The sequence below is a fragment of the Lampetra fluviatilis genome, chromosome 11 (assembly GCF_964198595.1).
Source record: "Lampetra fluviatilis chromosome 11, kcLamFluv1.1, whole genome shotgun sequence".
NCBI classification, from domain to species: domain Eukaryota; kingdom Metazoa; phylum Chordata; class Hyperoartia; order Petromyzontiformes; family Petromyzontidae; genus Lampetra; species Lampetra fluviatilis.
This window is the reverse complement of record NC_136285.1, coordinates 12,150,503-12,176,617: the sequence shown is the minus strand read 5'-3', so window position 1 is coordinate 12,176,617 and position 26,115 is coordinate 12,150,503. Positions and strand designations below refer to the sequence as shown.

The 26,115-nt window shown below is 51.4% G+C and overlaps 2 protein-coding genes across 2 annotated transcripts; both read left to right on the top strand.

Moving 5' to 3' along the window:
- Positions 1–6,341: 6,341 nt before the first annotated feature.
- GPR37 (G protein-coupled receptor 37) lies at positions 6,342–17,885 on the top strand. The gene is made up of 3 exons (XM_078861008.1): positions 6,342–7,755; positions 10,736–11,220; positions 17,266–17,885. The coding sequence occupies exons 1-3, from the start codon at positions 6,715–6,717 to the stop codon at positions 17,813–17,815; spliced, it is 2,076 nt and encodes a 691-aa protein (XP_078717134.1). The 5' UTR covers positions 6,342–6,714; the 3' UTR covers positions 17,816–17,885.
- A 2,772-nt stretch (positions 17,886–20,657) lies between these two features.
- LOC144934901 (uncharacterized) lies at positions 20,658–25,846 on the top strand. The gene is made up of 3 exons (XM_078861170.1): positions 20,658–20,693; positions 22,042–22,093; positions 22,218–25,846. The coding sequence occupies exons 1-3, from the start codon at positions 20,658–20,660 to the stop codon at positions 23,105–23,107; spliced, it is 978 nt and encodes a 325-aa protein (XP_078717296.1). The 3' UTR covers positions 23,108–25,846.
- The last annotated feature ends 269 nt before the right edge of the window (positions 25,847–26,115 follow it).

Below are 26,115 nucleotides of genomic sequence, written 5' to 3'. Positions count from 1 at the left end.
GGCAGCTGTGCCATTGAAACCGGCTCATGACTTCGTGTTATCACGCCCCTCTCCTTCTCGCGGCCATAAATAGCTCAGTGATTCGCTCATAAAGCGATTATATATATGTGTATTATGTGCTCAACGGAATTTTAAATAGGCAAGCAATTTACGTGGCTTTGTCGTGCGACTACTCCATCGCGAGTGTGCTGTGCGTGTGTGTGTGACTCACAGTATAATTGTGATTATAATGAGCGGTGGCGTGGTTGTTAGTCGTAATCACGGAGAAATAAAGTATTCGTCACCAAACATCAATGATACGTGATCATTCATCGATCGATAATTCATCATCCGTCCAATATCGTTAATCGATCATCAATGATTGTCTCCGTTACTGCATACAAATTGTCAACGATGTATCATCATCATCGTCGTCATCATCATTGAATCACCAATCATTCAGCTCATTCAATTACCATTCGTCATCATCCAATAAACTGTCATTAGTCATCGTTATCATCAATAATGCGTCATCATTATCATCCATCAATCATAATTTATCAATCAAATAAAGAATGATCATCATTATTAAATAAACACTCATGCTTGTCATAATTTTTCATTATAACAATTTATCATATGTAATAATATTCCAATGCACCGTCAGAAATTCATCATCATAATCAATCGTCTGTCTGGCCAGCACGTGGAGCCAAAACGTGGGATACTGTGCCGAGTAAACACGCGGTAACAACCACGCAAACACATCTGAGAGCTGAACAGCAGCACAACCGCGAACACCAACACAGGAGCATCATTATAAGTTCATAATCACCAACATGGTTATCATCATCGGCATCATCATTACCGCAATTTGCTGGGACAGGGCCGCTTTCACAAGGCACCGACTCACCGGCCACCCATCAGCCCCCTCGAGTCTGGTTAGGATGTGAGCCGTGGGGGAAGGGTGGTGCGGGAAGAGTTCCCAGGTCACTTCTGCTATTGAATGGCATCATAGAGAATAATTAAAGAGGCTTGGCGTAACTTCATTAAGAGTGCTCGTTCTCTCTCATTAGTGCCACTCATTTATATTGTTGTTAACAAGAAGAAAGTGCCGTAATTGCCAGACCAGCCTGGATAGGACAATGCGCTAACTCAGCCTTCACCAAAGGTTGGAATGAACATGTTTCGCATCGCACGTAGCCAACCGTGCGAACCAGAAGTGCGGGGGAAGGACAACAAACTAACACACAAACAAGAGTTCTAAAGAAACGAGTTTTCAAACTGGATGATTTAAAAGTGCACAGCTCCAGTGGCTTCCTAATATCGGAAGGAAGAGCGTTCCAGACGGCCGCAGAAGCGCATCTGAAATCTGGCGATGCGGTGGCCGTCTTTGTTCGATGGCGAACCAAAGTCTGGTGCTGCGAGGATGATCGGAGTTCGCGTGATAGATGACTGCCGATGGTTCCATGACTCCAGACTCGGAACAACTCGGAACTGCTGAGTTTTCCCAACTCACACGTTCGTGTTTGCCATTCCTCACCGTTCCCATAAAACTTACAACAAAAAAACTAAATATGTTCGTGAACAACCCCTGCCTTAGAACAAATAGCATAGTGTATACTATGTGACATTTAGGGGTTTTAGGTAATGGCTATTCTTCACAGCACACAGAGAGGCCAAATGAGAGGCCAAATACAAATTAGTTCGTTGCGCGCTGCACTAGCCTGATGATTGCTAAACGTCACGTAAGGACGTGTATAGCAATCATCAGGTGCGTGCAGCGTGTGGCCAACGTCTCTTCTAGCGGCGTTTGCTGCCTAAACCCGTTAATTTTGTCTTCACGTTCAATGCCTCCGACCTGCGGTGCGTCCTCTAATCCGCGTGTTCCACTCGCCGTCTCTCGGTGTAATTCCAAGCGCCCATCTCTCTCCGCGCTTCCGTGCGCACTTGTCGGCTCCGTGAGGGCAGCAAATGTGAATTACGAGATAACAAATGTCAAAACATTTTGACAGTGGGCCCATGAACGCATTTGAGGCCGGCTCCACCTTGTCAAGACCCAGGAAAGGTGTAGATTCAAATTGTCGCGCATGACCAGGAATCCTAAACGAAACTATTTTTTATTATAGCAGGTAAGGCCTACCTACTGAGCTATAATATCCCTTTTCTAGAAGCGACCTGGTCACAAGTAATAGCTCAACGAAGTGGCTTATCAGCCAAGTCATCTAAACGCATGTTCCCCAATGTGGAGTGGAAAACCGGAGGACCCGGAGAAAAATCCACGCGACCACGGGGAGAGAGACACGCAAACTTAAAATGTCTCAGCAGGCGTCAGGGTCTGGATGGAACCCACGACCTCCTGCATACCAGGAGAGGTAGTTAACATCTCGCCACCGTGGCGCTCCAAACACAGGCCGAGTTCGTGACGCACTGCAAGTGGCATCTGACCCTGTTATGGTCTTCACTTAGGTCCACTCAACCTTAAGTTGACGGTCTTGGGCTGTGGATCCTCCTTGGGCTTTACCGACATGACAATGAGTTCTAGATTTGAAGCTTTCGTGACTGCAAGGATTCATATTCTTAGGTGTTTTCGGTGAAGTCACGTAGGTAGCTGTATCACTTGATACAGCAGTCGTGCTGTGACGGTTCCACCTGAAGACGGAAGCTTGTGTTGCCTCCGAAACGTCGTGATTTTTATTAAATTTTTATTTAACGTTTATCAATTTTAATTTTACGTGACTTTACCGAAAAAACCTAAGAATATGTGACAATGAGTGTCTGTTTCGGTGTTGTGAGCCGTCAGCAACGGGCAGACAAAGGCGGGCGGGCGTGCGGGCGTGGTTATGTCAGCATCAACCGCCCTCGAACATCTCGCTCACGGCACTCGCCACGACAGTCGAATGCGCGCTGCACCGTAGATATCGATTTGTCCTTGTGCGCGGGTAACGTTTAGGGAGGGTGGCTTTATTTATAGAGCAATTACGCAACATCTTGTTCAGGGCACACGATTCGAGTCTCCGTGTGTGCGTGTTCGTGGCTCTCTGCTTGACTGCGCGGGGAAGCAACAGAAGCGACACCGCCACTGCGAAGAATGCCTTTTGTGTGTGGGTGGATGTGTGAAGTGGATTGCGTGAGTGAGCGGGGAGCGGCGGTGCAGCGGTTAGCGCGCTGCGCTGTGAACCCAGGCGAACCGAGTTCGATTCCCGCTCGCGGCTAACATCGGTGACGAATATATAAAACCGGTCCTGGGCCTCATCTATGTCGACGCAGCCTCAAAGGAGTACCTGGTGTGGTGTGTAAACATCAGCACTGGGGAGACAAAGGCGGCCGGACGTGGGGCTTGTACACCTCATCCCTCGTGCGCCGTAACGGCCTTCGTCGGTGCTCGTTAACAGTACTTGCCCCAAAAGTTTGTCAAGGGCTATCCGGGGCATCTTTGCCTTTGGAAGGTGCAGATGAATTTGCCTTCTGTATATGTTTGGTATGCAGCCTTGCTGTGTATACTCTGCAAATGGCGCGTGAGAATTCGCCTCTCTTGGCGAAATTAAAATTGTTCGCGATTGTGAGAATGTGTTTCGATTCAATAACACTGATCAACAAAAACAAATTTCTGGCCTGGACTTTTGCAGCTGTTTTAGACTAATTTCAGGGTGCTGATTCCAAATCTGATCTCAGATTTGCTCTATCACATCTCATTTTTATGCTATCAGCATACCCCATTTTCATTGATTTTCCCCGAAATTAACTCTGTCACTTATGATTGCAAGTTGTTGCGAGTCAGTGACTGCTTTAGTGTTAAAATATGGTGCTGTATTTTTAGGATAGTGTGTTTATAATATCATTTTATGTAATATTTTATATCTCAAAAACCTGATGTGATAGTCAAAAAGTGATGCCAGATTTGGAATCAGCACCCCAAAATTACCTTAAAACCGTTGGAATACCTTATGCCAGAAAAAGTGTGTTGGCCAGTGTATAATTGACGCCTGTTCCCATTGCGGTTGAAATCGTGAATGCATGAACTCTGTCGGTCCGTCTGCGTGTCTCTACGGCCACGGTAACTCTCGTAAGGAAGATCCGATGTAAACAACATTTTATCGAAAAGCCGCGTTGCTATTGTGGCGTTTCTGCCCTGCAGAAAACCGGGCACATTGAGTCAAGGGTTACCCAAAATATGGCGATAAAAAATAAAGCCCACGGCGATAATGGCTTAAGCCTTTTCTGCCAAGGCAATGACGTCACACGCCATGCACCATGTGACGTCATTCAACAATGCAACGTGTTAAGGCCAATCTTGATTTGAATCTTGATTTGAAGCTTTCGTAACTGCAGGAATCCATACTCTTTGGTTCTTTCGGTAAAGTCACGTAGGTGTAAAATATGATGTATGTGCGTATGTGTTAAGGCCAATCAAAAACCTGTACTTACCGTTGCAAAATCCATTCGTGTGCATGCATTTTCTTCCTTATTTAACACTGTGGTGAACTTATATATACGTCACCAAAACCCATTACTTACACGATGTACAACAATGTATTGATACAAGCTTTGGCAATTATTGACATTATTAAATACAACAATGATAATGATGTACAATGTGCAGCCCTTTGCCAATCTAGAACTTTATCAAAAATAAAAAGGACTGCAAGCTGGAAATCCAGTTTATTAAGTGAGCTTGCACCACCACATGCTGTCAACACACACACACAGAGTGGGGTCCGTTAACTTTCGATGCGTTTTTAGTTTTACGGCGTTGCATGGGACATCTTAGCCTCGATGCGATATTACACCTCTCACATGTGCACGCACTTCAGCACCTTATTACAGACCAAGTCAGACCTCATTGGTCACCCCGTGCCCTTGTGAATCTCAACGTCCCTCCTACAAACTCCCATCACAAGGGAGAAACACAAACAAATAGACAAAACATGTTTGCCCATGTTGAAACGGTTGTACGCCGTTTGGACCTGAAAACTCAATTTACCTTTACAAGAATACTATAAGGGGCCGTCCATAAATGACGTCACGCTATTTTGGACGTTTTTTGCCCCCCCCCTCAAATATGACGTCACAAAGCTCTGCCCCCCCCCCCCCCAAATAAAACATGCTTCAAATAGCTTTAAACTATTGTCATTGTAGTGCGTATTTAATGTGGCGCTGCACTCTGATGTTGTAGGAGAAAACATTTATTAAAAAGTCTATTTAATTAAGTAGAACGTGTTGTCTATATTTATTTAAGGTTGAGCATTTTGATGTGACGTCACATTTCTCACCCCCCCCCCCTCGTCACACATCGTCACAAATGTCTGACACCCCCCCCCCCCCCAGGTGCGTGACGTCATTTATGGACGGCCCCTTATGTGTGGCCATGTCGCCTCCATGTGCGAGGAACGAGACGCGGGCGTGAACGTTGGACATGTGGGCTGGTGAGCTGCTGCTGCTTCTGCGTCGTGGTGGTGAGTTTAGCATCGGTGTCTGAGGATCTGCTACCGTGTGGTGGTGGTGTCGGATGAACACACGGACGGACAGGCAGACTCTTTCCCGGGCGGAGCAATACGTCGGCTGTCAGCTCTCTTCAAGCGCAGGACCATCACCACCAAACGCAGATCCTACCATGCACGGCTCAAGCGACCGTGATTTCACCATCGCGTGTTCATTGGCTGCTTCCAACAACATGCGCTTACCCCCCCTCCCCCAACAACATTTCCCCCATATTCAATCCACCTCCTCCTGCTCCCAACCCTACCCCAGCACACTCATCCCTCCTCCTCCTCATCCTCCTCCCTTCCTCCCCATTACCCCCCCACCACCACCCCTTACACCCTCTCCTCCTCCTCCCCTGACGCCCTCCATCAACCCCCACCATCACGATCACCACCACCGCCACCACAATCTCCCGCAAGCCCTGATGGGGGAGTAAGCGTAGAGACATCTGTGCGTGGACTGGGTTCGCCATTGTGTGCGCGTCGGGGAGCGGTGGCGTAGCGGCCAGAGCACTGCGCCACGAAACCCGACCACCCGGGTTCGATTCCCGCTCACGGCCAACAACGGTGACGATTATCCGAACCGGTCCAGGGTCTCCTCCCCTCGGTCGACTCAGCCTCAAACGCGTACCCGGTGCGGTGTGTAGTAAACATCGCTACTGGGGAGACAAAGGCGGTCGGGCGTGATTCTGGCCACCCCCCCCCCTTCGTGTACCGTCCGGGCCTCCAAAGGTGCTGCTCGCTAACAGCACTTGCACCAACAGCCTGTGAAGGCTACACGGGGGATCTTTGTAATTGTCTAGGCAAAGGAGGAGACGCGGAGAGAAGGAGGACGAGGGGTAGGGGGAGGTGGGGAGGCTAGGGGGGGGCTAGGGGAGGATAGGGGGGGGGGTATCGAGCAGGCAAGCGCACGCCTCTCTTCTTCAAAAGGACGCGGACTCAACGATTCTCCGACGCGCACTCCCGTGAGCGCGCTCACGTCGCCAACGTTGCACGGAACGACCGGGCGGGGAGGACTGCACGAAACCAACAAAAAAAGAGAGAACATATTCACAAAACAACATCACGCCTTATTTTATTTCGTTGAAACAGACGACGCGCGGTAAATAAATAACCGCTCCACAGCATCTGCCTGTAGCGGCAGCAGCGGCAGCAGCAGCAGCGGCGTGTTGACATCAACATCTCCTGCGATGATCGGAGCGGGCTCCGAGTCGCCTTACCCTGGCGCTTGCAGGGTCGCACCGCGGCGGCGATGATGATTACGACGACGACCACGACGATGATGATGATCTGGGCCGTGCTGGGGGTTGCTGCAGGAGCGCTCGTCGCTTTCCCGACGGCGCTGGGAGACGACGCGCCGCCTCCAGCACACAAAGAGTCGCTGCTCGAAGCCCGCGCTCTTTATGGCAGCGACGTTGATGAAGATGATGTTGTTGTTGTTGGTCATGGTGGTGGTGGTGGTGGCAACGACGACGACGGTGGTGTTGTTAGAGGAAGAGAAGCGACACGGGGGGAAGAGGCGAGCACCTTTGACGAGGATGGAGGAAGAAGAAGAGGAGGAGGTGGAGGTGGTGGTGGTGGCACGTTCAGGAATCTGCCGTCGGCCGTGCCTCCGTTTGTCCCGGCGAGGGCTTTCGAGGTTCGACGCAAACGACAGGCGGCGGGGAAGACGGTCAACGCCGAGAATGCTCGCTCACCAACACCACCACCAGCACCACCGTCACCACCACCACCATCAGCAGCAGCAGCAGCCGCAACGGCGGCGGAAGACGTGAACGCCCAAGCGGAGCAGACGGACGCAACCTCAATCCCGCACTCGCCACGTCCGGCGCTCGCTGATAACGGGACGGAGGTGGACACCGAGGTTGACCTCTCATCACCCGGACAGTCGTCCTCTTCATCATCATCATCGTCGTCGGATAACATCACAGAAGCGAGTGACCACTCGCCAAAGGTCATCACCCCGAAGGCGAAGAGCGCAAGCGGACGCGTGGAGAGAATCCCGCGGGCGAGGAATCCATTCAAGCCGGTGACGAGCGAGACGTACGGCGCCTACGCGATCCTCGCGTTCTCGCTGTTCCTCTTCGCCGTGGGCCTCGCCAGCAACCTCACCGTCATCTGCGTGGTGTGCAACAACCGCTACATGAAGAACGTCTCCAACTCGCTGCTGGCCAACATGGCCTTCTGGGATTTCCTGGTGATCTTCGTGTGCCTGCCACTCACGGCCGTTCACGAGCTGTCCAAGCGCTGGGTGCTGGGCGACTTCACGTGCAAGCTGGTGCCGTACCTCGAGGTGAGGCTCGCGAATCACCTGAACGCGTGTGCACGAATGCACGCGCGACAACAAAAAGGGGGGTAAAGGTGCAGGCCTTGCAATGTGGTCGCTCACATCACTGCTGTCGAAGGGGGATTCATGTTTTTGCTCTACTCATTGACTCTTCCACGCGTGGAAGAGGTGGGAGTTGCCCACGCTTCACCCCAATCACACGTGACCTACCGAGCGACAGTACTGTGGTGGACCCATTCATGTGTGTATGTGTATTTATATAGCGTGGACAGACGCGGAGAGATTGCATAGACTTCCCCCATTGTTTAAAATACCGCACCGGGAGATTGAATCGAACCGACGACCTCTGGGTTGTAATTATATGAATTGTGTTGAACTTCTTTCGCACTGCGCGAAGCCAAACGTGCTGATTCGAGTGCGCTAACCGATCACACCGGGGCAGAATTCGTCGTGCACATAAACTGTATTGTGCTTAAATACTGTTCGTGCGGAAAGACAAAAAAAAGCGAAGATCCCCCCTAGAGCCTGCACAGGCGGGTTCGGGCAAAGTGCAGCGTTAGGTAGGTACTGGGTAATATCCCGTGCAGTGCCTCAATGTGGAGGCAAGCACGCACGCTCAGCGAAATTTTGGTTTTGTTGGCATAGGTCAAACGTGGTTTGTGCATAGCTCATCGTCAACACCACACAGGTCCCTTGATCATTCCGGTCACAATGGATCTTTACTCGATTGTGTTACGACCTAAATTATTCAAGCAAGCGATGTGATTGACGGAACTGAGACACGCGCACGCGCGCAGATGGACACACGAGGTCTGTAGGTGCATCAATGCTGTAGGCGCCGCAGCCCACGCCTGTGATACCAGGGCTATGCGCTGCTGATGAGACCAAGGGAGCCGAAACCGGATCCAGGGTTGCCGGCTATACTTAAAGCGATTACAATTATTGATCCGTAAGCCCCGCAATTCCCGATGGACGACCCGCACCTTTATTAGTATTCATAAACATGATTCATCTCTTTGTTAATCTACTGCTGGATGAAGGCTTCCCCGCAATAAACATGCGTGTATACAATATACAGATAGGACTACTTGCACGTGTGTGTGTGTGTTATGCTGGCAAAGTAGGCGGCACAGATTGTGCATCGGCCAGTCATCTCAGTCAGTCAACCCATGGCATCTGAGTCAGTCCCGTGACATCCTGCCGGCGGGCGTTCGACACTTCACGTGGCCTTAACGTGCACATAGCCTGGCACGAGCGCCGTCACCGCCACTTAGTGGCGAACGGCGGTTGTTGTTGTTGTTTGTTTGTGTCCGGGCGTGGTTGCTGGCCACCCACGCCCTCGTGTTCCACGTCAGCCTTCATTGCTGTTCGCTAACAGCACTTGTCCACCAACAGTCTGTTAAAGGCTATATGGCGTGATGTCTGTGTCATGTGTGTGCGTGCACAATACAAGTACACGCACACACATGATCGTGGGTTCGGATTTGCCCAATTTTGGAGAGAAGCAAAAATAAATGACACCCCAAATGACGCGATTGGAATCTACATGGCGACCATCGCCCCACGGCTGCGAAAAGCTTGGCAGGGCCCTCCTGGAAAGTGGGCATGAGACTCGGCGAGGCTTTCCTGGGTAAACAAGCGTAATATTAATGATAGGAATCAAAGGATTACAACGGTAACGGAATCACAACGTGGGTCGCGGAACCGAAATCGTCACAATATTCAACGTGAGCATCATTCGGGATGTTTTTGAGGTTTCAGGGTGGTCTTACACAGCGGTGGCTGCCCACGCATTAAAGGCCGCGTCTAATTTGCCTGCAATTGATCGTGTGATTCCGTTACCTTTGAATTGCATTCCTCCCTCCCCACATAGGAAGATCCCACAGTACAGCCGGAATTCATTACAGACTAACAGGACTTGCCCATATATACACAGAAGACAAAGATACCCCGTATAGCCTTCACAAACTGTTAGCGAGCACCTATTAAGGACGGCACGGCACACGGAAGGGGTGGGTGGCCAGCACCACGCCCGGCCGCCTTTGTCTCCCTAGTGGCGATGTTTACACACCATACCAGGTACTCATTTCAGGCTGAATCGACCTAGGGGAGGCCCAGGATAATCGTCACTGGTGTTGGCCATGAGCGAGAATCAAAGCCGGGTCGATATATACACACATATACACACAGACCGGCCAGGGCTAACAATCAGTGGTGAATTAAATCTGAACCGGGTCCTGGACAACCCCTTCACCAACACCGTACTGACCAGCGCGGTGAAGTATGGTGAAATAACCCCCCCCCCACCTCCCCCCATGACCGACAGGGCGTGGGGGGAGGGGGCAGTGGATTGTTAAAGAGCTGCAAACTGCAAATGATTAAGATTGGATTCCCCCGTCCTTAAATCCTCGTGACCACCCACCACGCATTTGTCGTTGCGAGTACACCAACTAAACAACCTCCTTTCAAATATCAAATAACGCCCGTTACTGGACGCTACACGCGCCTGATGATGGGTAAACACTTCCCACGTGCGTAAAGCTGCCATGCCAATCCTCTCAAACCGCACTCCACGCACCCCACGCACCCACAATACCAACCAATATTCGCCATTCGCCACTCAGAGACGGTGATGTCGCCACGGCCCTCTGTGCCAGGCCGGGTGCACTTTGAGGCGATCACGTGGAGTGTTGAAGGCTCGCTGCTGGCAGGTCACGGGACAGACAGATGCAAAGATGATTGATCGACTGAGATGACTGGCTGATGCACCATCTGTACCACTCCGCCCCTACTTAATTTTATCCGCCCGGCGCTCCGCTCGTTGTTGTGAGCGTCTGCGCCTCCGTTCTTGTATGCATGTATGTTGAACCTATTTTTTGCACCGTACGTAGCCAACCGTAATAATCGGAGGTGCCCCCAAATGACCAGTAGCGTCCTCCACCCACCCACCCTCACCCATACCTACCCCATATACCCACGCAAACAGGTGGCCAGCCTGGGCATCACCACGTTCACGCTCGCCGCCCTCTGCCTCGACCGCTTCCACGCCGCCACCAACGTGCGCCTGCACTACGAGCAGACGGAGGGCTGCATCTCGCGTGGAGGCAAACTCGCCGTGGTGTGGCTGGGCGCCCTCGTGCTCTCCACACCCGAGCTGCTCATCCACGGCCTGGCGGGCAGGGACGGCGTGAACAGCAACAACAACAACAACCACCACCACCACTACCAGGACCACCAGAACACCCAGCAGCAGGGGGTGGCGGTGGCCGGAGGTGCTCCCACCGGCTCCTCGCTGCCGTACGACCGCTGCGAGATGCGAGTGCCACACGAGCTGCCGGACTTCCTGTACATGCTCTCGGCCACGTACCGCGCCGCGCGCCCGTGGTGGTTCTTCGGCTGCTACTTCTGCCTGCCCATCGCCTTCACCGTCACCTGCTCCGTCCTGACCGCGCGCAGGATGAAGGGAGCCGGGTATTGAACTCGGGTTTTCGTTGCTTGACGCACACGCGGGTTTACGGTGGTGAGGGGGGGGTGCTCTCGGTTGGGATGATGTTCTCCGGTTTTTTAGGACCCCTTTCCCTCCCCCATCTCCCCCAGGGGCTCGCTTTTGTGTTGGGGGGGAGGGGGTTGGAGGAAGGGTGGGGGGGGGGTCTCGGGACGGGGTTGAGATTGGAAGCAGCTGATGGCGTTGTGATGTTCTGTAGAGAGATGCCGAGCGTGCGCCGTGTGCTTCTTTGAATTCACACCGAGCTCAATCGTCCACGCGCGCAATCACTCGGATCTGTGCTGTTGGCGAGCACTTAAGGCCAGCAAGACACACGTATGCATGCATGCACGCACGCGCATACACACACGTATACAATTGCACGCACTGATAAGACACGCAGAATCCACATCAACGCACAAAGGCAGTGATCCCCCATAGAGCCTTTAACAGACTGTTGGGGCAAGTGCTGTTGGCGAGCACTTAAGGTGGGCACGGTGCCCTGTCGCCTTTGTCTTCCCATTGCTGGGTACTCATTTTAAGACTGAGTCGACCTAGGGGAGACCAATGACCGGTTCAAATATTCGTCGCCGTTATATCGGTCGTGAGTGGAAATCACCCACAACACACCCACAACAACAACAACAAAACAACCGCCGTTCGCCACTAAGCGGCGGTGACGTCGCCACGGCGACTGTGCCAGGCTAGGTGCACTTTGAGGCCATGTGAAGTGTCGAAAGCCTGCTGGCAGGAGTTCAAGGGGACAGACCCCAGGTGCCCATGGGTTGACCGACTGAGATGACTGGCAGATGCACCAACACACTCACATTCTGACCCATGTTTCCACTAAACACCATATGGTGCTCAGCCTTTTTACGCGGTAAAAAGAAAATCCGCATTCTTTCAGAAATATCCGTACGCCATGAAACAAGCAGAGTGTCTAATTTTTGTTTAACCTTATTTCAACTAAACTCTGGAAAATTCTTCCTTTTTTAACATGTTGGGTGTGTTTATTATTTTGTTAACGGGAACAGGGCTGCAATTGAAATGGATGTGCACTCGACTCTAACAGACGCAAAGAAAAATGTAAACACATCACTCGAGCACTATTTAACACAGCGCGCGAAGACAACAACGACTCAACCGTTTAATCAATAACAATGTGTGACCTTCAAAGGAAAATGATAAACAATGGACGACGTTTCGGGCAATGGCTCTACAGTACTTCATAGCACAATCACAGAACACAGATTTCAGTCTTACACGACGGGGCTTAATTTATCGCAGGATATTTTTCCAGGGATGCTGCTAAGGCTAGCTCGGAGTAGAAATTATTGGCGTAAGGCACTACCACTTAGAGCACAAAGCTCACATATGCGTGAAAACCCTCCATTATTGTACTGTACATTGCCTATATTCGTATAATCATATGAACAGGTTTATACAACAACAATTCATGGACTCACCGTTGTTTCTCATTGGCGACAAAATAAGACGAGATGGTTATGTGGACAAAATACATCGTGACAAGGTCAACAGTGACTGTACTATGGATAGACTCTTCCTCGCCATAGGAATGTGGAATGGCAGCAACCATTTTACTCAAAATCGATTATCGACAGGCGGCGATCACCAACACCGCAATGCTCGTTCGGGCAGGTAATCGCGATTCCTTCATGACCGTGATCGCTCTGAATTCCCGCTCGATCTCCGCGGCACTTCCGTGTGCTCCGATTATTTAAGGGCAGGGAATTTTAACGACGCCTCAGCCCCCGACCCTGGGATCAACAGCTGGGAAGCTTTCAATCCGTCTGGATGACAGCGCTCTCGGACTCCGTCGCTCCGATTGCCCCCGTGGGGTCGACCGCCAACAACAGCTTTTCGAAATCAACAGCGGCCCATCTGTTGTTATGGAGTAAATGAAATTAAGAAGCGTGGAAAGAGCCCAATGAATCGAGCACAACGTGTATATGTAGTAACTAGCAACGACACCCCCCCCCCTTGCCCAGTTAGTAGGCTTAGCCATGCCTTCTCTCGGCTTTAGCATCACACTCGCGATAATAATTTACGAACAAATTAAGTCTTCCATAATTTAGTCCTGCACAGCAGAGAGCAGTTCAGAAAAATGTCCACCATCATTGTACTGTGCGTCCGCATCTATGTCTTATGCCAACCCGCACTGACCAGCGTGGGGAAGTATGGTTGGAGTTGGGAGGCCTTTAGCCAACGGTGGATTGGCAAAAGGGTGTTTCTTTGTTTACTGTAGTAGTAATAATAATTTAAATGTATAAAGCACCCTTAAACAATAGTTCTCAGGGCGCAACTCTAGGTACCGTTCTTCGAAATATCCAGCAACAACTGTTCGTAGCCGAGGGCAATCAAAAGAAATGTTCACACAAATATCCGCATTTACTTTTTCAAAGTTAGCAAATGCTTAGACTCAGTGCCATTCAAACACTCCGGATATAAACCTTCACAGACCTAAATTGTGAACGAAAACAGAGTTTGCCCTGGAATATCAAATATTTTGGGTTGCATGCGTTTCGGTCAATACCGGGCAATGGACCCCACTCTGTACAACAAGTGCCTGAGTTGATTTCAGGTAAAGGCCCTTTGAATGTAAAAAAAACAAATCTCTCTTTGGATTGAGACCTGGCCAAGGCAGCAAGGACATTCCATGGGAAGGGAGGACTTACAGGGCCCACCCTTTACCCTTCTAGAGCACCACCATCATCATCATACAGTGATTAACATCACCCACCCCAGTATTGTGGTCAATGCAAACATGACTCCTTGTAAAAAAAGTGTCAGTTTTGTTGCCAGATTAAAGGGTAAAAAAACAATTATCATATTTTGCTACTGGAAAAGGAGGTTCCAATGGTGTAAATGCTTACCCCGAGCTCTCATACTCTGATGGTGCATTGTCTTTGAGTTGTGTGCCTTTTGGCGTCATCTGGTCCAACACCATGTGAGACTAGGCTCTAAGAAAAGCTGTCTCGGGTGAGGACCAATCAATTTCAAGGACAGTGCATACATTGTCAGAGTTGTGTTTTTTTGTTTGCATTCCGACCGCAGGTATTGTGGTCAATGCAAACATGACTCCTTGTAAATAAAAAAGGTGTCAGTTTTGTGGCCAGATAAAAGGGTAAAAAAACAATTATCATATTTTGCTACTGGCAAAGGAGGTTCCAATGGTATTATTGATCTGTTAATTAAATTATGCTATGGGTTCACGCAGTAGCGTACCTGGCGTGGGGCAGCCAGGGGGTGCCTTCGCCCCTACTGGTGGCCAAAGCTTCGAGTTGGGGCCACCTTGACAATCACTGTGAGAAATGTTTTCAACAACGGCGTTGTTGAAAACGGCGTTGTTGAAAACATTTCCGATTGCCGCACCCCCCGAGTCGATAATGTAGCAACTACGCCATTGGGTTGTCGTGACCCCCCCCCCGTCCCCCCATCACCAGCCACGAGAGGCCGCTACAATTCCACAATGTTCCAAAGAAAAAGGAATAATCGACCATTCAAACCGATGTGATGGCGCCCCTGTATGGCGAAAATTAATCGAACCGCGAAGGTTACCGTCGCGATTACATTCCGAAATAGAATGACATGGTAAAACATTATTTAGATTTGAAATAGAGTAGATAGTTAAAATCCAACAAATGTAAATCACGGGTCAAAATAAAATGTACGCACTCATCCATTGCGTTAACAGTAAAGAGCGGCACGTACCGTCTCGTTGCTGCGTGTGTTATACCCGTCAGCGGAATAACATCTCAATGACTAGACCACAATTATACTCGATTTCCATTTGACAAGGCGCCCTTCATCATAGATGCGAGAATGCTGTACGGTCCACAAAGTGCTCAATATTCATGGGTTTCTTGACAGTCTGAGCACAACTGCCACGGAATCGACGCAGCTCTCAAGGGATGAGTAAAACATACAGGGAGGGAGGGCTTCAGCTATCATCGAATACATTCTGGGTCAGTTTAACAACACGGAGTAGAATATGCAGAGGATATTGTGGGTCGCTAATAGCCCTGGACTGGACGGCACCAAATTGGTAAATCCACAGCCATAGCGAGAGGTGAACTGGACTTGGCGTGCTGCCGGACAGGGGAAATCATTTGCGGGTCCCCGACCCAAACAGACCCGGCTGCAATTAATTATCTGGTTTTAATGTACAGTAAACTACATCATGGGACCTCCTTTGCCAGTACCAAAATATACTAATAGGTTTTTTCCCCTTTTTTTTCTGGCAACAAAACTGACACCTTTTGCAAGGAATCATGCTTACATTAACCACAATACTTGCAGTCAAATGCAAACAAAAAACAATACTCTGATAATTTATGCATTGTCCTTGAAACTGATTGGTCCACACCAGAGACAGTTTTCTTTGGAGCCTAGTCTCATATGGTGTTCGACCAGATGACGCCAAAAGGTGCAGATGACGCCAAAAAAAGGGGAAAACCCCTATTAGTACAGTAAACTAATCGATATATGTTTATAATTTTACCAGGTAAGGCCACCTGAGCTATACAGCCGTTTTTCAGAAGCGACCTGGCCACAAATAATAGCTCAACGAAGTGGCTTATCACGTGGAAATGTAAAGCAGGCAGATACTCTAAACGCACGTTTCTAAATGTGGAGGTAAAAACCGGAGGACCCGGGAGAAAAATCCACACGACCACAGGGAGAGAGAGACACGCAGACTCCAAATATACAGCAGCACGCGTCAGGGTTGGGATGGAACCCACGACCTCCTGTATACCAGGCGAGGTAGTTAACATCTCCTAGCCACCGCGGCGCCCAGTACCTGGGCAGAAATGACAAATGTGTAATGACCAGTTACTTAATTACAGTCGACACAGTCAGGAACGCTTTTTTCCGAGCATTATTGATTTTGTCCACGGCACATATGAAGTCACCTCTGTCCTCATGACAATGACAACAACGGTCTTCTTCTTTCGTATGGAATTTTTGGGGATTGCAACAGATTGCAAATTGATGTCGAGATTTGATATCCAACGATGTTGAGTCCTCGGATCTAATTTCTATGCAAATTGTATACAATCGTTCTCAGCGCCCTGATAACGATTGTTTAAGGGCGCTTTATAAATTAAAATTATTATATTATACACCTATGCACGCATAGGATTATAGGAATATAGGGTACACAGACTTAGAATTGCCATCTAGTGGTAGTGCCTTACGCCAAATAATGTGTATGCCTCCGAGCCGGCCCAAGTAGATAGAATTCCATCAACATATCGATTGAGAGAATAAGAAAAAAAAGTCCTTGGTTACGAATCTCGGTTAGAAGCGGTGATCGAGCGAGCCAGTGGAAAATTAATCAAGGCTGCGTTGTCTCTTCCGCCGCTAGCGAGCCGAGCGAGGGATGGCAAACATTCTACAGAGCCTCCTGAACAAGGACCACAAGAGAGCCCATCGGCTGCCAAAGAAAGCTACGCAGGACAAGACAAACTGTGTCAAATATCACGGGCGCCGGCTGGCGAGGATTGCAGCTTATTGAGTAAGCTCTTAAGGAGTTTAAGGGCTAGGAGGGGTTTTTTTTGTTCTATCTGAGATGGGCCCTCTGTGTTGGGAGTTGCTTGTACGACGAGCCTATGCATGTGGGTGGTGTTGGTGGTGCAGTGGCACACGAGAGGGTGGGTGGCCAGAACCATGCCCGGCCGTCTTTGCCTCCCCAGTAGCGATGACTAGAGTATTTGCCAGCTGTAAATTTCCACGTGATTCGCTGAGCTATCATTGGTGATAGCCAGTTTGCTTCTGAAAAAGAGCGAAATAGCTCAGTGGGTCTTACCTTGTCAAATAAAAAAAAACAATTAGTTCGTGACGCACTTCTTGTGACATGCATGTACGCACGCTGACCTTCTTTCGCACCATACGTGGCCAACCGTGCCAATCGGGAGGTGCGGGGGAAGGACAACAAACTAACCGCGCGCAAACAAAAATCACCATTCCTCGTGACTCGATTCTTCCTTCCCTCCCCCCCCCACGCGCAGCGCCGCCGCTCACAACAAACCTCCGCCGGGCGAAGCGGGCCCCGCCACGTCTCTGACGCGCGGCAGCACCCGGCAGCAGCTGCGCCTCGAGCGGCAGATGAACTGCGCCGTCGTTGCCCTGGCCACCGCCTACGCCTGCTGCCTGGTGCCCGAGATCGTGTGCAGCATGGTGTGGGAATACGCCGGCGTCGGCGGCGGCGAGTCGCCGGCGCTCGACGTCCTGCACACCGTCGCCCAGTACCTGCTCTTCTCCAAGTCGTGCCTGGGCCCCGTGCTGCTGCTCGGCCTTTGCCGCGAGCTGGCGAGGGCGGCCCGCGCCTGCTGCTGCTGCTGCTGCCCCTGCCCGGAGACGGGGGGCGGCGAGGGTTCCGCCGAGATGCCCTCGTCGCCGGCTCCGCCCGGCGGCGGCGGCGGCGCGGTCGTGGCGCTCTCCCCGTGCGTGGTGACGGCGGCGAGCGACGAGAACGAGAACGAGCGGCCCGCCGGGGAGATGGAGCTGTTCACGTTCAGCACCGTGCAGCGCGAGCTCACCACCTTCTCCACCGCTTGAGTCGCCCCCAGGAGATCGTCGGGTGTGCAGGCCGTGCAACTGCACCCTTGTTGGTGGGCTGTGAAGATCGGTGGGGTGAGGGGGAGGAGGGATTGGGGGGGGGGTATTGTACGCGACGGGGGTCGACCACATTTCATTCCTTGCACCAGGGCCCATGCCAACCACGCTCCTACGCCCACTGAGCCTGTCTGCAGTGCCTGCGCAATTGGATCACGTAACACACCGCCTAGACACCAGCGATTCTAGGACAGAGTAAAGAAGGTGTGTGTGTGGGGGGGGGTTGGAGAGGGTAGTGTGAAGGGGGTGGCACTAAAAATTATTGGGGGTGGTGGCGGTAGTGGTGGTCACACGCACAGTCACATACTCACACCACTCATTGTAAAACTCCATAAAGCGGGAGATTGTTGTAGTTGTTGCTCGAGTCGACCTTGAAGGTGCATTATTATTTGTTTCTTTCGGTTAAGTCACGTCTAAAGATAAAATAATAAATTAAATTAAATAATAGAATACGACGTTTCGATTGCAACACAAGCAATCATCATCAGGTATAATGAAATAGCGACATAAAATCTAACCAGAAAACTATAGACAGACATATTAGCAGACAGATATCACCAAGATACATAGCGAGAGCAACACAGGTAACAGAGAGGGGTGATCGTCTCTGTGTGGTGGCCTTAAATAGACAGAGGGGGGGGGCGGAGGCAGCGAGAGGGAGGAGGGTTAGAGAAAAAATTAGCATATCAATGAGTGGTCAACAGACGTGGTGCTGTGAATGCGATGGCACGGCAAGCAAGCCTGAAAATCAGGAGAAGGACACACTAAAATTAAATAACCTAGTAAAATATCGAAATGTAATGTAATACAACACAGAGGGTCGGTCAATACACAATTAACGCATAGCCTGGTTGATTACGTATTTCAAAGATTGCTAAGTTAGAATTTAAGTGTGAACAATCTAAAGAGAGGACACAGGCAGAGAAAACAAGTCGCCAGAGAGAGAGAAAAAAGGAAGGTGCAGTTTGTGATGGCGTAGCTGCTGTGGCATCTGGCACGGAGGAAGGAAGTGATGGCAGGATACGGTGGCATTAACGACCACTTAGCGATGAACTCCGAGCGTCGCTGCATCCGCCCCGAGGACGAGTGACTCCCATTTAAAGGGGGGTAGCGAGGTGGGTGGGGGGGGCACGTTCTCTCATTCCAGTCCCCGACAGACTGACCGCTGCCAAGACGTCCCATCTGCCCCTTGTGTGCTCGTGTGCCATACAGCTCAAGGGGCGACCGTGCAATTCCTCACACCCACCGCTGGTGCACGGGACCTCCACTAGATGGAGCTCCAGAGAGCACCTCGAGGAGTGGTCTTTGGCCTACTCTTCCACGCTGGCCAGACGTCTTGGAAGTGGTGGGATTCGCCCACACTTTACCCCCACTCCACTCGACTTTACCGCGACGCGCACGCAGACTAACTAACTACGCTGCATCTTTCTCACATCACAGTGCCGTGGGTGTGGGACGGATGCAGAGAGAGGCCGTGTTGCAACGGACCGCATTGTTTTGTTTTGTTGGAAAAAAAAACGGTATCACTTTAGCCGTTGCGCAACTGCTAGGCACGAGTGCTCTCGGCAAACGCCATACGAAGGCGTATGGTGGTGTGGCCAGTATTACCCGTGCACGCTCCTCTCTCCATGATGTTGAGACAGATGCTCATTTCAGATTGAGTCTCAACTAAACTGAACTCGTTTTTTTGTTTTGCTAAGTAAGGCCCCAACTGAGCTTTGTAGCTCTTTTTCAGAAGCGACCAGGGCTCTCACAAATGATCGCTCCACAAAGTGGCTCCTCACGTGGACATTTATAGCAGCCAGATACTCTAATCCCCCGTGATGTTGATTCTAAACGTGCAGGGGAAAAAAAACGGAGGACCCGGAGCAAATTCCACGCGACCACGGGGCGAGAGACAACACAAACTCCAAATATACAGCAGCAGGCGTAATCATCGGGATCGAACCCACGAACCTCCCGCATACCGGGCGAGGTAGTCAACATCCCTCCCACGGCGGTGCCGCACGTACCGGGACGAGGTCTCTGAATGGCTGTGTCGAGTGTCCCCATGTGGACGAGATGCCCACTGAGGTCGGGTCGAGGCAGAAACACGAGGGGGTACAATCAGGGGCGGGCGGCTTAAGGGGCCGTCCATAAATGACGTCACGCACCTAGGGGGGGAGGGGGGTCAGACATTTGTGACGATGTGTGACGAGGGGGGGGGGGGGTTGAGAAATGTGACGTCACATCAAAATGCGCAAATTTAAATAAATATAGAATTGTTATAACAACACTAATTGTTATAACAACACTCCTACAACATCAGAGTGCATTAAATACGCACGACAATGACAATAGTTTAAAGCGATTTGAAGCATGTTTTATGGTTTTTGGGGGGGGGGGGGCAGAGCTCTGTGACGTCATATTTGAGGGGGGGTCTGACTTTTTGTGACGCCGTGTGACGAGGGGGGGGGGGGGGATCAAAAATAGTCCAAAATCACGTGACGTCATTTATGGACGGCCCCTGAGTTCTCGCTCGAAATATTCCGGGAAAGTTGGCCGCTCTGGCCGAACCTGAGGGGATAATCCCCGTCAATGCTCCACGTGTCGATCCCTACAATCGTGTGAAACGGGGGGGGGGGGAATGGGGGGAATGGGGGGCTCTTAACAATGAGGGCTCGCACAATAAGGCGAAACAGTTCACGGATTCAGAGCTCATGACGGTTGCGGCTGAACTGCAGCATTGCATTTGTAACCATGGCATCGATGCGTCGATGTTCTTACTAAATCCCCTTCGTCGCCGATGGGACGTAAGGCTACAACGGATGTCGAGCCCACGGTAGACGCATCGAATCACGGGAGCGAGATTCGACATTTCTCATTTCTCGTGTAACCGGAACGCTTCGAACCCCGCGGCCACGAGCGGCGGAACATTCACCGCGATGAAAGCGTAAAATAATCGAATCTTGAATCGAATCGGAACCTTTGGATTCGCAGAGTCGCTTTGGCGAGGGGTTAGTCGGTATCATCATCGAACAATCATCAGCCACGGACGACCCACTGCTGGATAAAAGCATGCCCCCCTTGGTTGCCACCACCCTCTCGCGACCCTGCCATGCAACCACCGACCCAGCGCGCGTCCACACATTTTTAATTTTCACGTTTCCCAAAAGCCAATACAGTACTTTAACAAAAATGATTACACTTAAAAATAAAACACTCCCACTACCGTATGATTCATATTCAGCAGAGTGCTGGATTTATATAATCCAACAATGCCACGATAAGAGTCAAGCTTACAAATGAATCGCGATGTGCGAATGACAGTGTCATGAAGTAATTACTACACCTTTCATCAAGACGGACGCACGGCTGCCACTTATTAAACGGTTCCAGCCTTGAATTTCCATTTAAATTAACTGAGCGTGCAGCCTCCGACTTGCAATCGCCGCCAATTATTCGTTTGTTATAAATATCCGTGCATTTGTGCGCAAGTTTGAAAGAAAAAGAAAAACGGCTGCCAAACACGAATGCCATATCTCACAGCCTCCGGAACACACAGCAGGTCACCACCACCAACCACGCCAGGTCCCCACCACCAACCAAACCAGGTCCCCACCACCAACCACGCCAGGTCCCCACCACCAACCAAACCAGGTCACCACCACCAACCACGCCAGGTCCCCACCACCAACCACGCCAGGTCACCACCACCAACCACACCAGGTCACCACCACCAACCACGCCAGGTCACCACCACCAACCACGCCAGGTCCCCACCACCACCAACCATGCCAGGTCACCACCACCAACCACGCCAGGACCCCACCACCAACCACGCAAGGACCCCACCACCAACCACGCCAGGTCACCACCAACAACCACGCCAGGTCACCACCACCACCAACCACACCAGGTCACCACCACCAACCACGCCAGGTCCACACCACCACCAATCACACCAGGTCACCACCACCAACCACACCACGTCACCTCCACCAACCACACCAGGTCACCACCACCAACCACACCAGGTCACCACCACCAACCACGCCAGGTCCACACCACCACCAACCACACCAGGTCACCTCCACCACCAACCACGCCAGGTCACCACCACCACCAACCACACCAGGTCCACACCACCACCAACCACGCCAGGTCACCTCCACCACCAACCACGCCAGGTCCACACAACCACCAACCACACCAGGTCCACACCACCACCAACCACACCAGGTCACCTCCACCACCAACCACGCCAGGTCACCACCACCACCAACCACACCAGGTCAACACCACCAACCACGCCAGGTCCACACCACCACCAAACACGCCAGGTCACCACCACCAACCACACCAGGTCCACACCACCACCAACCACACCAGGTCACCTCCACCACCAACCACGCCAGGTCCACACCACCACCAACCACGCCAGGTCACCACCACCAACCACACCAGGTCCACACCACCACCAACCACACCAGGTCACCTCCACCACCAACCACACCAGGTCCACACCACCACCAACCACACCAGGTCACCACCACCACCAACCACGCCAGGTCCACACCACCACCAACCACGCCAGGTCCACACCACCACCAACCACACCAGGTCACCACCACCACCAACCACGCCAGGTCCACACCACCACCAACCACGCCAGGTCACCACCACCAACCACACCAGGTCCACACCACCACCAACCACACCAGGTCACCTCCACCACCAACTACACCAGGTCCCCACCACCACCAACCACGCCAGGACCCCACCACCAACCACGCCAGGTCACCACCAACAACCACACCAGGTCCACACCACCACCAACCACACCAGGTCACCACCACCAACCACGCCAGGTCCACACCACCACCAACCACACCAGGTCCACACCACCACCAACCACACCAGGTCCACACCACCACCAACCACACCAGGTCCACACCACCACCAACCACACGTGGTCTATCGACTGCTGAGATCAGATGCTTCCTTCCTCACGCCATTGAACGTCAACTCGCGATCGTGCGACGGTCACGATCCACCTCGCAACCCCCGCCACCCCCTCCAACCCCGAGTAGGACCTCAACTCACAAACTCCCACTGCTCGCCGTCGCAGTGGTTCTCTTGGGGGCGCGTTTCCCTCCTTTTGGCTGCCATTCCGTCATCAGCCGTCGTCCACTGGCACTCGCAGTGGCTCTGGCCAAAGGCCACTTTAAACAACGGCCAATTCGCTGTCTCTGATCTTGCGGTTCTCCGCTAATCCTCACGCTCCACTTGCTGTCTGTGCTCTTCGGCGCAATCCTCGGCGTGCACGTCTTCCGTGCTTCTTTGTGCACTTTGCAGCTTTTCGATTTCGATTTGCTAATTTGGTCGTCACGGCAGGTCAAGAAGGCGCTGGTTTCGGCGGTGGGTGTTCGTGGAATATTTTGTGGCAAGCGGATCGGGGTATTTACTTTTTTTTTTTGCTTACACGTGGCTCTACAAAATGTGGCACGCACAGCACGGGTTGGGCAGGTGGAATGTCAAAACGATGAGACGCTAAAAAGCCACGACGCTGGCCCTGGTACGGCACATTTGAACGATACAACCCCTGACGAAGCAGTGCTGACGAATTAAAACCACCCCTCACTACCCCCCTACCCCCCTCCCCATTGACAAGCCGAGAAATACACGGTTATGAAATAAGAACACAAAGTCTGTTCACGTGGCGCAGAGTTGCCCAGTCACGACTGCGCGTGGCTTACGCGACGTTGAGTTGCTGAGAACGTTGAGTGACTGAGGTTGGAGAGGCCCGCCTCCCTGTAGTATTGGATTTCTACGGCGCAAATCTCTGGCTACAAACAACAACAAGCGCAGGCTCAGTACGGATGATAAGAGAACACCGTGTTCCAACCAAGTCACCCCAAGTGTGTGTGTTTTTATTAACCGTTTAAGAACTCAAAGAGACCAGGATGAGTCCCGTTTGCAAGAGTGACCTGGATCACCAACACCACCAGGTGAGAACTCGTGAGCAATGACACAACGTGCAGCAATGAGGGATATGAAAAGTCGAAGTAAAGACAACCCAAGTTGCAGGAGAAATCGTTAAATACCGCACCAACGTAAATCAACATTAAGGGTAAATACATATCCTGCAGTGCGCGTTGGCCTGGGGTAGATTACCCCTGAACTGTTCCAAGTACAATTAAAAGACGTTCAACATACATACAAGTGACAGGAATAGCCATACGTACCGTACCCATGTATCAGTCTCCATCGAAAACAGCCAACACACGGGGTACGCAACGAGTCAGTAGGGGGGCTGCCCGATTTCTCACTTGCAGCTCTGATCACCGCCGTGGGGAGGGGGGGGTCATAGCACGGTTGGCAACGTACGGCGCAAAAGAAGTTCAACATACATTCAATTCAGACGGTTCACTTGTTTTGCGAGGACGCTGCGAGTGATTACTATTGTCGCCATTATTATCATCATCGTTGTGTTTTGCTAATAGCGTTTCATGAGCACGATCCCCTTTGCGGTGAACTGGCGAGCGCTAAACAAAAATAATTTCTTGATACAAAGACAAAGATCCCCCGTATAGCCTTAACAGACTGGAGGGACAACTGCTGTTAGCGAGTAGCACATATGAAGGCCAGCGCGGCATACGAGGGGGTGGGTGGCCGACACCACGCCCAGGTTACTCATTTGAGGCTGAGTCGACCTAGGGGAGGCCCACGACGAGTTCAGATAACCGTCACCGGTGTTGGCCACGAGCTGGAATCGAACTCGGGAGGCCGGGTTCGTAGCACAGCGTGCTCATCGCTACACTACCGCTCCCCACTCACTCACATGCTGCTCCTCACACGCACACGCAACTACAAACATGCTTCTCCATACACACACGTGTCGTTCGGCACGATAGTCCGACGCTTCGCTCCACGCGCTGGGAGCTTCGCTTGAGTTCCCGCAGAAGGTCCCAGGTCGCGGCGCGTCGGGCATCACGCTGAACGAATAACGCGGTAACGACCCGATAAAAAAACGCCATCCGAGGAGTGTCTTCTCTGTAGCTCAAGTTGAAAAACAAACACACAAGAAACCTCAATCACCGCCGGTGACACCCAGCCACGAGCGCCGGTCGATTTGACAGGCAGGGGTTCATCCTCCGTACCATCCGACGGCCGTCGATAAACATTCCACTTAGGCCGGGACAGCTCTCGAACATTTGAGCATTCGCCCGGGAACTAAACAATCGACGGCCTTTTCCGACGGAAGAGGCGACCCGCTCCCTCGTCAAACAACAGTTTCCTAAGTGCCCCCGTCGCATTTGCCAGGAAGATGGGATTTTCAGGGTCATTCAGTCCTCCCCACCCCCTCCACCGCCGACAAAGAATTCGCCTGACGCTCGCGCGCATGAACTCCACGTAACGACACCGCTGATGTTTTGTCATTGACGATGTGAGCGAAGCGGCCGCGCCCTTTCGTCGTGCCCCCCTGGCGTGGTTCTTTCTCCGTGTCTCGTTTGTAGCCGGCATCGATGTCGTCCCCGTGTCGTGAGCGGTTAACCCTTTAGGCCGTAGTTCTCGTATTTGTGAATGGTTGCTAAAAAGAATTGTTTGACTATACCGCACGTTGTAACGTGACATGAATGCGTTGGGCGGATTTCTTTTTATTGTATCAGTGTCTGCGGATGGATATAGGTATTGGTATCGGTGTGTAATATTGAGTTCATCCAGGCGGACAAGCAGAGATCATTCGGTCTGGGATCAGTGGTTCAAATACCTGTGCTCCGCGGGCCGATGCTGTACGGTTCGTAAGGTCGTGGGAAGTGGTCCGTGAAACTGTTTTACACAAACGATGATTTAGAGTCGTTTTAATTCTGAAAATGTTGTTGAGGGCTCAGCGTGAATATATCAATGTGTCGTAAACCCACCTCCACCCGACGCAGCCAATTAGTACGTTTTGTCACGTCAAAAAAATGTGCCAATTACTTACTGCTTCAACACACCAGGTGTGCTGAAGCAGTAACTAATTGGCACGTTTTGTTCACGTGACATACCCTACTAATTGGCTGTGTCGGGTGGAGGTGGGTTTACGACACTTTTATATTTTTCACGTGATCTAACCCCCCCAAAAAAACCTTTATTATGGATAACATTGCTCGCGAAAGCCTACGCGTTAAATTTACAGCGAAAAAACTGCGGGGTACACGAATGTTGGACACCACTGGTCCTGAATATCAGAGCCGTCCCGAGGGTACACGGCGAATCTT